This window comes from Oncorhynchus clarkii, chromosome 19, assembly GCF_045791955.1.
Source record: "Oncorhynchus clarkii lewisi isolate Uvic-CL-2024 chromosome 19, UVic_Ocla_1.0, whole genome shotgun sequence".
NCBI classification, from domain to species: Eukaryota; Metazoa; Chordata; class Actinopteri; order Salmoniformes; family Salmonidae; genus Oncorhynchus; species Oncorhynchus clarkii.
In genome coordinates this window covers 52,014,319-52,028,560 of record NC_092165.1, presented here as the reverse complement: position 1 = coordinate 52,028,560, position 14,242 = coordinate 52,014,319, and the positions used below count along the sequence as shown (strand labels likewise).

At 43.9% G+C, this 14,242-nt stretch overlaps 1 protein-coding gene across 1 annotated transcript in view; it reads right to left on the bottom strand.

Moving 5' to 3' along the window:
• The window catches only part of LOC139375365 (lysophospholipid acyltransferase 2-like), a 77,709-nt gene that overhangs the window by 4,384 nt on the left and 59,083 nt on the right, over positions 1 to 14,242 (bottom strand). Inside the window, exons 4-11 of the mRNA XM_071117079.1 lie at positions 11,723 to 11,818; positions 9,582 to 9,637; positions 7,413 to 7,467; positions 5,263 to 5,446; positions 2,568 to 2,760; positions 2,088 to 2,191; positions 1,914 to 1,978; positions 1,432 to 1,564 (exon numbers count right to left, since the gene is read on the bottom strand). Coding sequence (XP_070973180.1) covers positions 1,432 to 1,564; positions 1,914 to 1,978; positions 2,088 to 2,191; positions 2,568 to 2,760; positions 5,263 to 5,446; positions 7,413 to 7,467; positions 9,582 to 9,637; positions 11,723 to 11,818 — 886 coding nt within the window. The remainder of the gene's footprint in view (positions 1 to 1,431; positions 1,565 to 1,913; positions 1,979 to 2,087; positions 2,192 to 2,567; positions 2,761 to 5,262; positions 5,447 to 7,412; positions 7,468 to 9,581; positions 9,638 to 11,722; positions 11,819 to 14,242) is intronic.

Genomic DNA, 14,242 nt, shown 5'->3' with positions numbered 1-14,242 from the left:
CACTACCGCCTTGTGGTTTGTAAAAAAAAATGAATTGGTTTAACACACACACACACACACACACACACACACACACACACACACACACACACACACACACACACACACACACACACACACGAAAACTCCCATAGGAGCCTGTGCTGACACCAATCCAATGCTTTCGTTAATCCATGAGGGAAAGTGAGCAAGTGCAAAGTGTATACTTCCAGATAGGGAATCGTAACATCTAGTTGTTTATCATGACAGCTTATGACTGTGTTATTCCTAGATGTTATGGAGAATGCAGCCAAGTGTTGAGGAGATGTGGAGTTTATCTAGGGACACCATCTGTCTCCCACGGGCCTTTCTGTCTCTCCTACGCTCACAATGATGATCCCCTGTCCATCACCCTGTCTCTATCATACTGCTACACACACCCTGTCCATTACCCTGTCTCTATCATACTGCTACACACACCCTGTCCATTACCCTGTCTCTATCATACTGCTACACACACCCTGTCCATTACCATGTCTCTATCATACTGCTACACACACCCTGTCCATTACCCTGTCTCTATCATACTGCTACACACACCCTGTCCATTACCCTGTCTCTATCATACTGCTACACACACCCTGTCCATTACCCTGTCTCTATCATACTGCTACACACACCCTGTCCATTACCCTGTCTCTATCATACTGCTACACACCCTGTCCATTACCCTGTCTCTATCATACTGCTACACACACCCTGTCCATTACCCTGTCTCTATCATACTGCTACACACCCTGTCCATTACCCTGTCTCTATCATACTGCTACACACACCCTGTCCATTACCATGTCTCTATCATACTGCTACACACACCCTGTCCATTACCCTGTCTCTATCATACTGCTACACACCCTGTCCATTACCCTGTCTCTATCATACTGCTACACACACCCTGTCCATCACCCTGTCTCTATCATACTGCTACACACATCCTTGCTCACTATTGCCCATGTGTAAACAGACTGAGCCCCCACCCACCCTCACACACACACCCAGCCACCCACACACAATCATCCACCCATGCTAAGGGGTATGTGCTTTAAATCCTAGCGGCCAGTGCCCAATCCACCTTTAAAAAAAAATCAGGACAGGGTCACAGCTAAGTTTCCCAGTGGTCTTCACATAAATATCCACCCAGTCCACCACTTCACTTCTACTATATCAGAGGTCTACTCCAGGTCTAGTGGTGACTGACACATGCATTGACAAATGAGATGGGGCAACACCAGCTAAAGACATCAATGATGTTATTTTGTAACCTTGCCTGAAACTTGAGGACTTGTGTTAGCTGCCAGTTAACACCTAGGCTTTAGCTCAGAGGGCTAATGCATATTTTGAGTTGGTTTGATTCCTGGCCGGTAACACCAGCTGTGTTGACTGTGTACTCACTGCCCGTGCTGCCATGGTCATACTGATGCCGGTGAGGAAGGTGAGGTAGTACCCGGGGTACACTCCGTGCCACATGGCCGACAGTAGGAAGGTGGCCGCCGTGGGGTTGATGGGACAGCGCTCATAGCACACCCTGTAGAGAACAGACATGGTACAGGTAAAGTATTAGCATACCAGCTAATGCTAATCACAATACTGGAATCTCAGCCTGAGTGCACATGACACAGATTAAGCATTAGCACACTAGCTTATGCAAACCATAGCATTAGCATCCCAATTTGTGTAGGGATGTGTTCTGTGCAGAGATAATGGCAGCGCTAGCAGACCAGTGCAGATTTGTTGTATACTATCAGCATGACTACTGATATATAGGCCTACTATCTGTGATAGTATATCTACAATATACTATCATGTAGATATACTATCTACATGACTACTGTAGTAAGATAGTACATAGTAATCTGGTTTATGACGCATTTTACCTTTTGAGCCATAGTGCTGTCTGGATATTCCAGTTGTCGAGGAACATCTTGAAACTGGTGGCAAACTGAAAAGAGAGATGGTGTTGTTCTAGTAGTGAATGTAGCCAAACGAGGGAACACTAACCTACACTACTAGTGAAAGTGTGAATAATAAAAAAAAAGGCAGAGCCTAACCTCAATGTCCAGTATTCTCAAGTTTGATATCAAGTCCCATCTTGGGGTGCCATCTTTGTTGTAGCCGTTGAAGCCAAAGCCTGCAGCGTTGTTGATGGCATCAGCTGTTCAATTGGAAAACACAACAAAGGTTACCAGGCAGAATGTCAGTGGCCAAGACAGAATAACAACATCCCTTACCGTCAAGAAGACCATTCTGTTAGATGATAGTAGGCGTACTACTGAATGCACAGAGGATCTGGGATACAGTGAGTTCTCCATCTTGACACTAGAGGGCAGTGTAACACCACAAGTAGCCCAACTTTTATGTGAGTTTAGAAAGGCCACTATCAGAGCCAATATCACCCTGATTTGTTATAAGGTGTGGCCAGCAACCACATTATTCTCCCCCAGCAGCCTTCAAATTCAAAATACTTTATATATGCATTTTTTTGTATTACTTCAGATTTAGTCACATGAATAATACTAAAGTGCACTCACACAGGGTCCAAATGAAGTAGTACTTGGGCCGGGTGGCCAACATGGAGAGGTACAGGTAGAGGACCTGGAGGATGAAGGGGGTAGAGGCCATGAACTTGTCGTCGATGGAACGCTCCACCGGACAGAGCTTAGACACGGACAGGAAGATGGCCAGGGAGATGGCACAGGTACAAAGTTTGGAGATAATGTCATTCTGTGGGGGGAAAACATATGAGATGATTATAAGACCTTATAAGAGGTCATACATGTTTATGAGTCTTACGAAGCATTATAACCAAATAATGCATTACAACTGCAGGCTAGGGTTACCAAAAGGTAATTGCCTAAGTCCATTTGTAGTTTAGCAAATGTTTTCAATATGTGAACTCCTGAAGTCGATAGAACAAAAAAAAGCGGTCTAAGGCACTGCATCTCAGTGCTAGAGGCGTCACTACAGACCCTGGTTCGATTCCAGGCTTTATCACAACCGGCCGTGATTGGGAGTCCCATAGGGAAAAGGCACAAGTCGCCCAGCGTCGTCCGGGGTAGGCCGTCATTGTAAATAAGAATGTGTTCTTAAATGACTAGTTAAATAAAGGTCAACTAACTGAAATATTAGCTTTGTGTTTTGCAAGAAGCTTCAGAAACAGGTATAGGCCTTTGTCACTGTGTACAACAGCAGGAGCTATTTGACAGCAGTAAATATTGGACGTGTTGTGTTGCAGCTTTTGTGTTTTGAAGAGACAAAGAAAAAGCATGGGTGCAGCTCTGTTCAAGAGTAGCCTACAAGTCCCTTAAAACACTATTTAGGCTGACAGAACACTCCATATTTGACACAGCTTTTATTGTGTCCCTTCACTGAATACCTTCGCCATAACAGTATCTCACAGGAACAACTCAACAGTCAAACTCCGGAATGGGATATCAATTATACAGCACACAAACACAGTGCCTTCGGAAAGGATTCAGACCGCTTCACTTTTTCCATGTTTGTTATGTTACAGCCCTATTCTAAAATGGATTTTTTTTAATTATAATAATCCTCAGCAATCTACACACAATACCCCATAATGACAAAGGAAAAACGTTTTCTAGACATTTTTGCAAATGTAGATTTTTTTTTTAACAGAAATACCTTATTTACATAAGTACTCAGACCATTTGCTATGAGACTCGATATTGAGCTCAGGTGCATCCTGTTTCCATTGATCCTCCTTGAGATGTTTCTACAACTTGGAGTCCACCTGTGGTAAATTCAATTGATTGGACATGATTTGGAAAGGCACACACCTGTTTATATAAAGGTCCCACAGTTGACAGTGCATGTCAGAACAAAAACCAAGCCATGAGGTCAAAGGAATTGTCCAGAGAGTTCAGAGACAGGATTGTGTCGAGGCACAGATCTGGGGAAGGGTACCAAAAAATGCCTGCAGCATTGAAGGTCCCCAAGAACACAGTGACCTCATTCTTAAATGGAAGAAGTTTGGAACCACCAAGACTCTTCCTAGAGCTGGCCGCCTGGCCAAACTGAGCAATTGGTGGAGAAGGGCCTTTGTCAGGGAGGTGACCAAGAACCCAATGGTCACTGACAGAGCTCCATAGTTCCTCTGTGGAGATGGTTGTCCTTCTGGAAGGTTCTCCCATCACTGCAGCACTCCACAAATCAGGCCTTTATGGTAGCGTGGCCAGACGGAAGCCACAAATGACTAAGACCATGATACACAAGATTCTCTGGTGAAAACCAAGACTGAACTCAATGGCCTGAGCCAAGTGTCACGAATCGAGGGAAAGTTGAACAGCGCAAAGTACAGAGAGATCCTTGATGAAAACGTGCTCCAGAGCGCTCAGGACATCAGACTGGGGCGAAGGTTTACCTTCCAACAGGACAACGACCCTAAGCACACAGCAAAGACAACGCAGGAGTGTGGCTTTGGGACAAGTCTCAGAATGTTGTTAAGTAGCCCAGCCAGAGCCCGGACATGAGCCCAATTGAACATCTCTGGAGAGACCTGAAAATAGCTGTGCAGAAACACTCCCCATCCAACCGGACAGAGCTTGAGAGGATCTGCAGAGAAGAAAGGGAGAAACTCCCCAAATACAGGTGTGCCAAGCTTGTATAGGCATACCCAAGAAGACGCGAGGCTGTAATCTCTTCAAGTTAATGGGTCTGAATACTTGTGCAAATGTGATATTTCATTTATTTTTTGCAAAAAAACCTAAAAACCCATTTTTGTTTTGTCATTATGGGGCATTGGGTGTAGATTGATGGGTGAAAACAATAATTGAATCCATTTTATAATAATAATAATAATAAGGCTGTAACAAAATGTTGAAAAAGTCAAAGGGTCTGAATACATTACATACACACAGTACATACACACAGTACATACACACAGTACATACACATGGCCATGACCATGACCCCATCATGCCCACCCCTTAAGTACCAAGAAAAATTGCTGACACCATTCAAACCAGTGAACTTTAAAGCCAATTATCTCTGAATCATCTTTTTGAGGATAGAACTCTGTAGTCCCAAGCTCTCCACTCATTTTCACACTCACTCTGTTGGTAATGGTTATAAATTCTATCATAAAAGTAGCAAATACCCCAAATCATGGTCCTTCTTTGTTCTAGTTTCATGAGGAATCAGCCAATAATTCTATTCTAAGTTACTCCTGACCAGTCTAGCAATGAGAGACAGGCAGTGTGGTACCTTGGGAGAGGGCTCTGTGTGCTTGTACTTCCCGTTCTCTTTTCCATTGGTCTCCAGGTGGCGAGGCTGGTAGGCCGTGCCCTCGATGAAGGCCATGTAGTCATTGTAGGAGCAGGTGGGCCCGGCCAGGATGCCCATGAAGTTACAGTTGTAGCTCAGGTACTCCAGCAGATTGGGCATCCTCCTGGGGGAAGAGGACAAGACCAGAAAGAGATGTGAGACAGATGCTGCTGTTAGCAACTAGAGGATCAAGCAGAGGATCGTCTCTATTGAGTCATGCTAAAAAACATGGACATACTGCATCCCGTTCTCTGAGCACAAAGGAGATGTAACTAAAAACTCTAACATACCTTACATATAACTTGACCCTTGTCTCATTCCTATCCATGTGCAAGTTAGCACAGTAAGTAGGGCTACATTAGCCCTACACAGCCTTGACCCTAGATTAGGAACACGTAGCCCATGAGTCAGCACTTTTGTTGTAGCATGCTAGCATTGCCACACTAATTCTACTAGTAATTTTGGGCTACCCGAGTGGCGCAGCAGTCTGAGGCACTGCATCGCAGCGCTAGAGGCATCACTACGGACCAGGGTTTGATCCCGGGCTGTTTCACAACTGGCCGTGATCAGGAGTCCCAGAGAGCGGCGCACGATTGGCCCAGTGTCGTCCGGGTTAGGGGAGGGTGGGGGGGCTTTACAATAATTTGTTCTTAACTTACTTGCCTAGTTACATAAAAGGTTAAATAAAAATACTGAATGGCCACCCAAGTAGAGCAACAAGAGTAGAGACCTGAGCTGTATTCCATACTAAATGTACTACTTGTGACGTAATTTAAGTATGTAGTATGCTTGTTGGTCATAGTATGGATCTAGTCAGTATGCCAAAAATTCCTGGATGTCATACTACTAGTAATTTGTTATGATAACAAGCTAGCAAGAAGTTGCATAGCAACAGCATCAACTTCCAGTAGACAAGTGAAGCGCTAGCACACTCAACTGATAGGATACCATTCGTTTACAGTATACCAAAATGAACTAATAGTACCTAGTATATACTCATATACTCATATACAAATTGTTGTGAATTCAGGCAGATGCAAAAACAGTTAACGGAAATGTCTGGAATGGAGGCTTGTGAGGAGCCGATTTGTATAGAGGCTTTGTTACACTGGCAGCATTTACATCTGTGTGGCACTTTGGAGGGAGGGAGTGCAGTCTTTCCCTGCCAAGTGCAATCTGTTGAGTATGGTGGTGGAGGTACTGCAAGGTCAGGAGAACACACTGATTACTAATTTCTCGCTGCCCTGAAGTTTCTCTCAAAGTGAGCAGCTAAGTCACAATGAGCAGCTAATGTCACATTTCTTTCCTTTGGCCAAGGGGTCGGCTAGGTTCAATTGTAATTGAGCTGTTATAGGTATATCAGCAGATTACAATATAACGTATTTGTAACTGTGGCAATTCAACAACAAACCAAAAAATCTCACAAAGTTAAATTAAATTCCCTTCACAAGGTAGGTTGGCGCTCCACTCCTTGGTCACTGCCAGCTTCTTCCTGACTACCCTGGTCACATGACACTTGATATACGTGCGGTTGCCATGCAACCGCTGGGAACCCTTTGGAGCAGGATACAAACTCCTTCACAGCCACTTTCACAGACTGAGAGGAGCGCTGGGGTGGTTAAGTCATAATAAATCGCTCTAATTGTTGTTGATACCAGGAACATTCTGTTCTCTGTAATTTAATGGGAAGAAAATGGAATAAGATTCCTCCAGAGGCAATCATTTCCATCCTCTCGTCCTCTTTAGAAGCAATTGTCCAGTTGGGGCCTACATTTTACAGGGTACCTACACAATCTTTGTGTTCATATCATTATCAAATCGCAGTAGAAGTAGGACAAAATATATACATGTTTGACACAATGGGAAAGAGAGGGAAAGAAAGACAGGGAAGGAGAAGGAGATTGAGAGAGAACCAAGAAAAGAGAGGAACAAGAAATTAACAGCAGAAACTATACACGTGATATGAGTACTAGCTAGCGGCTACCATGGAGGCTTTCCCAGTGACCACGTCCCACAGTAATACCTTTAGTATGGAAGTAGAACTGTCTCTAGTCCAGCTGGGAGAATAAAAACATACCTGGGTCACATACCTTACAGCTAGGCATCTTTGACTGGGGGTCAGCTGCTCCTCCTTCCTCGCCAAACCTATGGGAACACAGAGTCTGGTCACATGACTATATCCAAGACATCCCCACCCCCCCTAAATACATTCAACTCCTAATACATTATGCAATAACCTGGGACTGTCATGAATGCACACAGATATCCAGAGTAAGTAAGAAGTGTGTACATTTAAATTCTAAGATAAATGTGCCGAACAAAAAACACCATCCTAATATTGAGTTGACGCCATCTACCTCAGTCAGAGCTGCTTGCAGAGGAAGAGACGGGCGTAATACTCTGTTTACCAGACTGTCATTCAGCTGATAACCAGATTCAACTCCTTATCAACCTCCAATGCACCGAACACACAGCCACAGTAAATCATGCCGACCACACAGCTGCACACACCAAAAACACACACGCAACCATTAAGGACTGTACGAGCACACACTAGGACACTGTCACACAGGCCTACACCGCAGTTGACGACTAGGTCTAGTCTCAGCAGCTATCCTTTTCCATGTCAGTCGGCTCTAGAAGTGAGAGCCTACAGTTCAGTCAACATGTCATTGTATAATGAGGTTACACCATAACAGGCTATGCTTCCAGTACGTTGTGCACTTCATGAGACACAGAAAAGCAGACTCTTCCTATTCATATGAATGCTGCAGACCGGTACAAACATACTATTCAACAGCAATAACTGACACTTTCCCAGTGGCCCCAAGGGCTGTGTGGCCTAATGGCCAGTCAAAACAGAGGTCAAAGGCCATTCCTGTGGTGATAGGCAGGGTCAGGGGTCGTGGGTGACCGACCCAGTGATAATGAAGCCCGGAGTCAGCGGAGGACAGGGAGAAGAAGGGGCGTATTACATCATCTCATTACCATGCTAATTAAACACTGTTTTCCATCTGTGGGGCAGCATGGGACTTCCAGCAAACATTAAAGGGATATATTTCTCTCCAAAATATAACAGCCGTTTCAGACCTCAAAAGAGGTCAAATGTGGAGATGACTTCACACAACATATGTTGAGTAGATCTGGCCAATCCCAAATGAATGGGAAAATGGGCACTGTCTAATTTCATCATTTTAAATGTTACTCATCTTTCCATTTTACTTGAGTGTACACTTTTTCCCAGTGATTACACTTTGGTCACATAATATATGACATGTTTCCCTCTACAGAAGAACATCCCTTAATTAGTTACTGTGGCCTTTTGACTGCTTCTGGACAGTAACACTGGCGGTCTACTTTACAAAACTTCAAAAGGACAACAGCTATGTAATCCCAATTCACCACACACACACACACACGTTGTACTGCACTGCTGAGGGAGCTTACAAGTAAGCATTTCGCTGCACCGTTTATACCTGCTATAAACTGTGCATGTGACGAAAAAAATAGGGATTTGATTTGACACACAGTATCTGACATTATGGATGATTTGGTGTAGGGGAAAGGAAAAGGCAGAGGAACAGAACCGTTCTCGTTACATACACGTGTTTACAATGCCACCCCTGCCCCCTCAACTGACTCCACTGTCAAACTTCCTCACCATAAAAGCACTGGAGCACCAATTACTGTATTATGCAATCTGTCCACAGAGGTATTTATTGAGACCACTAGTTGAAATGGTATATGTTGCTTGTTTTTCAATTCAAAAGGAATAAAACCAGATGAACAGGATATAAAGGGGGACTATATATTGTCTGCAAGGTGCCAAACACAATCAAATGTATTTATAAAGCCCTTTACATCAGCAGATGTCTAAGTGCTTATACAGAAACCCCGCCTAAAATACATATGGAAACTTGCCTACGAAAAAGGCCTAGCAGCTGAAACCAATAATACAATTTGATGTTCATATCCCCTCTGTTGTGTTTCTGTTTTTGTTAAAAAGGGGACCGCAGATCTCTCTCTCACTATGCATAGAACGTGGTAGAGTTCCTGACTTCCCATGCTAGTTGTAGCTTCAGCTGGCTGGAAAAGAGGAAATTGAGAGCAGTTCATAAAACCACTGTTATTGTCTCCCTCTGTGTTGCTGTTTTCACCTCCCAGGCAACTGTCATGACAACCTTATCAATGACATGTTCCATCACCATGATGACAAAGTTCCTTAGCTGTAGAGAGAGACACACACACACACGTCTCACCGTCATGTATCTCAAATGCAAGGCTGGTGATCTTCTGAGTGATGACCATCATTGGCCTATAGGAGAGAACACAGGAGAAGAGAGGAGAGTAACCAATCACATCATCCCTGACTGCTTCTGCTCACCTACACTGTAGCCAACTTCTTCTCATGACATAATATTTTAACATCCCATCTCCATCAGGGATATATTATTCATTACAAACTGGGTGGTTCGAGCCCTGAAAGCTGATTGGCTGACAGCCGTGTTATATCAGTATACCACAGGTTTGACAAAACATTTTTATTGCTCTAATTACGTTGGTAACCGGTTTCTAATAGCATTAAGGTACCACTGGGGGTTGTGGTATATGGCCAATATACAACAGCTAAGGGAATTATCCAGGCACTCCACGTTGCGTTGTGCATAAGAACAGCCCTTAGCCGTGGTATCGACCATATACCACACCCCCCCCGGGCCTTATTGCTTAATGGGACCATCATTCAGTGAAAGCACTGGGAGTACGACCGTAGCGAACACACATAACCATATCCTGGTAACGGATGACCTTCTTCCTGCTGCTATCAGCAACATCTGTTAAGTCGGTTTCTATACGCACTGAAGACAACAGGACAGTGTCAGGTACGTAATACCATATGACAGGAGAACTGTGGGTTGAAATCTTAAAGACTATCCTTATTAAAATTGGAGTATTCATTAGCTGTAGGTTGCACAGAAAATCAGTTGTTCAAAATGATACAACACCCCAGGTTAAAGTAGGTAGCAGGTTAAAGTAGGTAGCGGATTGTAGCATGTTAAAGTAGGGGAGCAGGTTGTAGCAGATTAAAGTAGTTAGCAGGTTGTAGCAGGTTAAAGTAGGTAGCAGGTTGTAGCAGGTTAAAGTAGGTAGCAGGTTAAAGTAGGTAGCAGGATGTAGCAGGTTAAAGTAAGTAGCAGGATGTAGCAGGTTAAAGTAGGTGGCAGGTTGTAGCAGGTTAAAGTAGGTAGCAGGTTGTAGCAGGTTAAAGTAGGTAGCAGGTTAAAGTAGGTAGCAGGATGTAGCAGGTTAAAGTAGGTAGCAGGATGTAGCAGGTTAAAGTAAGTAGCAGGATGTAGCAGGTTAAAGTAGGTGGCAGGTTGTAGCAGGTTAAAGTAGGTAGCAGGATGTAGCAGGTTAAAGTAGGTAGCAGGTTAAAGTAGGTAGCAGGTTAAAGTAGGTAGCAGGTTGTAGCAGGTTAAAGTAGGTAGCAGGTTAAAGTAGGTAGCAGGTTGTAGCAGGTTAAAGTAGGTAGCAGGTTAAAGTAGGTAGCAGGATGTAGCAGGTTAAAGTAAGTAGCAGGATGTAGCAGGTTAAAGTAGGTGGCAGGTTGTAGCAGGTTAAAGTAGGTAGCAGGTTGTAGCAGGTTAAAGTAGGTAGCAGGTTAAAGTAGGTAGCAGGATGTAGCAGGTTAAAGTAGGTAGCAGGATGTAGCAGGTTAAAGTAAGTAGCAGGATGTAGCAGGTTAAAGTAGGTGGCAGGTTGTAGCAGGTTAAAGTAGGTAGCAGGATGTAGCAGGTTAAAGTAGGTAGCAGGTTAAAGTAGGTAGCAGGTTGTAGCAGGTTAAAGTAGGTAGCAGGTTAAAGTAGGTAGCAGGTTGTAGCAGGTTAAAGTAGGTAGCAGGTTAAAGTAGATAGCAGGTTAAAGTTGGTAGCAGGTTACTATATTGCATGGAATAGATTGTGCCCTGACCGTCTAACCCAGGGAGAAAATACAAAAGAGCCTATTAGGTATGACTTGATGATAATCAAAGAGGCAAAGAGGGAGGTCTACACTTGATGCTGTGGCTCTCCTACTGGGGTTGCTTAGCAACTGGCCACCCCCTGCCCTAGCACACGTGTTTGGTAGTCTGGTTCACCAGCAACCCTGGAGGAGGTGGAACTGAAGTCTTGATCAATGCACCCCAATGTACATTACAGTTAAGTGCATTGTAGTTGCTGGACTTATTTACTCCACAGCTGGTTAATGTGGTACTAACAATATTTGGATAGTCAAAGTGCAGGGGCATTCGACTCCAATTCTCGAGGACTGCCATGTCTGCTGGAATTCTCCGCTCTCTTCTCCCTGATTGATTCATACATGCAAATGAATGTCATTGATAGTCAACACAACACCCAGACGTTACCCGGTGAAGTCTGCAGAGTACATGCCATAGTCGAACACGTAAACCCGGGTGACCTGGCAGAAACTGAGGTAGCCCAGAGCCACAATGAAGCACAACCTGTAGAGAGAGAGAGGAGAGACAAGGTCAGTCACTTTCTAATGTCTATACTAGCATATATTCCCAATATATTATTTCATACTAGGTAGTGTGACGACCCTCCCACTCTGTCTGACGAATTCTCTCTCTTTGCTCTTGTTTTCCTTAATAGGATGTTGGTGGGTGGAGCCGGGAGGATCGTCAGCGAAATGGGACACACCTGGCCCCGGGTGTGTCCCAGGATAAATGCACCTCTTCCCGTTTCATAGAGGAGACTATCTCCATGCAGACACAGATTTCGGTTGTTTTATTATTATTTTTTATTTCACCTTTATTTAACCAGGTAGGCTAGCTGAGAACAAGTTTTCATTTACAACTGCGACCTGGCCAAGATAAAGAATAGCAATGTGAACAGACTACAACAGAGTTACACATGGAGTAAACAATTAACAAGTCAATAACACAGTAGATAAAAAAGAGTCTATATACATTGTGTGCAAAAGGCATGAGGAGGTAGGCGAATAATTACAATTTTGCAGATTAACAAAAATGATCAGATGGTCATGTGCAGGTAGAGATACTGGTGTGCAAAAGAGCAGAAAAGTAAATAAATAAAACCTGTATGGGGATGAGGTAGGTAAATTGGGTGGGCTATTTCCCGATGGACTATGTACAGCTGCAGCGATCGGTTAGCTGCTCAGATAGCAAATGTTTAAAGTTGGTGAGGGAGATAAGTCTCCAACTTCAGCGATTTTTGCAATTCGTTCCAGTCACAGGCAGCAGAGAACTGGAAGGCGGCCAAATGAGGTGTTGGCTTTAGGGATGATCAGTGAGATACACCTGCTGGAGCGCGTGCTACGGGTGGGTGTTGCCATCGTGACCAGTGAACTGAGATATTGCGGAGCTTTACCTAGCATGGACTTGTAGATGACCTGGAGCCAGTGGGTCTGGCGACGAATATGTAGCGAGGACCAGCCAACTAGAGCATATAGGTCGCAGTGGTGGGTGGTATAAGGTGCTTTCGTAACAAAACGGATGGCACTGTGATAAACTGCATCCAGTTTGCTGAGTATTGGAAGCTATTTTGTAGATGACATCGCCAAAGTCGAGGATTGGTAGGTAGGATAGTCGGATCGGTAGGATAGTCAGTTTTACTAGGGTAAGTTTGGCGGCGTGAGTGAAGGAGGCTTTAGAAAGCCGACTCTAGATTTGATTTTAGATGGGAGATGTTTGATGAGTCTGGAAGGAGAGTTTACAGTCTAGCCAGACACCTAGGTACTTACAGATGTCCACATATTCTAGGTCGGAACCTTCCAGGGTGGTGATGCTAGTCGGGCGTGCGGGTGCAGGCAGCGAACGGTTGAAAAGCATGCATTTGGTTTTACTAGCGTTTAAGAGCAGTTGGAGGCCACGGAAGGAGTGTTGTATGACATTGAAGCTCGTTTGGAGGTTAGATAGCACAGTGTCCTAGGAAGGGCCAGAAGTATACAGAATGGTGTCGTCTGCGTAGAGGTGGATCAGCGAATTGCCCGCAGCAAGAGCTTGTGGAATTTGTGCTTGTTTGCGTTGGCACCTTTCAACACCCCTCATCACATTTATGCACGTAACCACTTACTTACACACACACACACACACACACACACACACTTAGTTAAGGAATAACAAAATATACTTATCTCCACGTTGTCTCCTTTTTTGTTACGCACTTTGAGCCGGTTTGTGACAGTAGTATGTTAATGCAGATTTACATCAGAACAGAGTCCGGTAGTCACTGGTCATTTTTTAAATTATCCACACTAGCCATCTATCACGTTGAACACATCCATTGGGACACACACACAAAAAAGTATGTGAATCCTTTGGAATTACCTGGATTTCTGCATAAATTAGTCATCAGATCAAATTTGATCTTCATCTAAGTCACAACAATAGACAAACACAGTGTGCTTAAACTAATAACACACAAATTGTATTTTTATCTATATTGAATACATAATTTAAACATTCTGTGCAGGTCTGATCCGCAACTACAGAAAACGTTTGGTTGAGGTTATTGCTGCCAAAGGCAGGTCAACCAGTTATTAAATCCAAGGGCTCTCCTGCACTGTAAATGTTTACACATTGTGTTCAATAGACATGAACGCGTATAAGTGTGTGTGTTAGTTTAAGAAAACTGTATTGTTGTGACCAAGATGAAGATCAGATCAAATTTTATGACCAATTGATGCGGAAATCGAGGTATTTCCAAAGGGTTCGCATACCTTTTCTTGCCACAGTATGTGGAGTGAGTGAGTACTGAGAGCTGGTACAAAGCAAACGCTGATTCAGCTAGCTGTATCATCCTTCTTGTTCTCCTTTTAACGGAAGGGATCTTGGACATCATAAAGACTCAGCTAGCTGGTGCATCCATCTTGTTCTCCTCAACGGAAGGGATCTTGGACATCC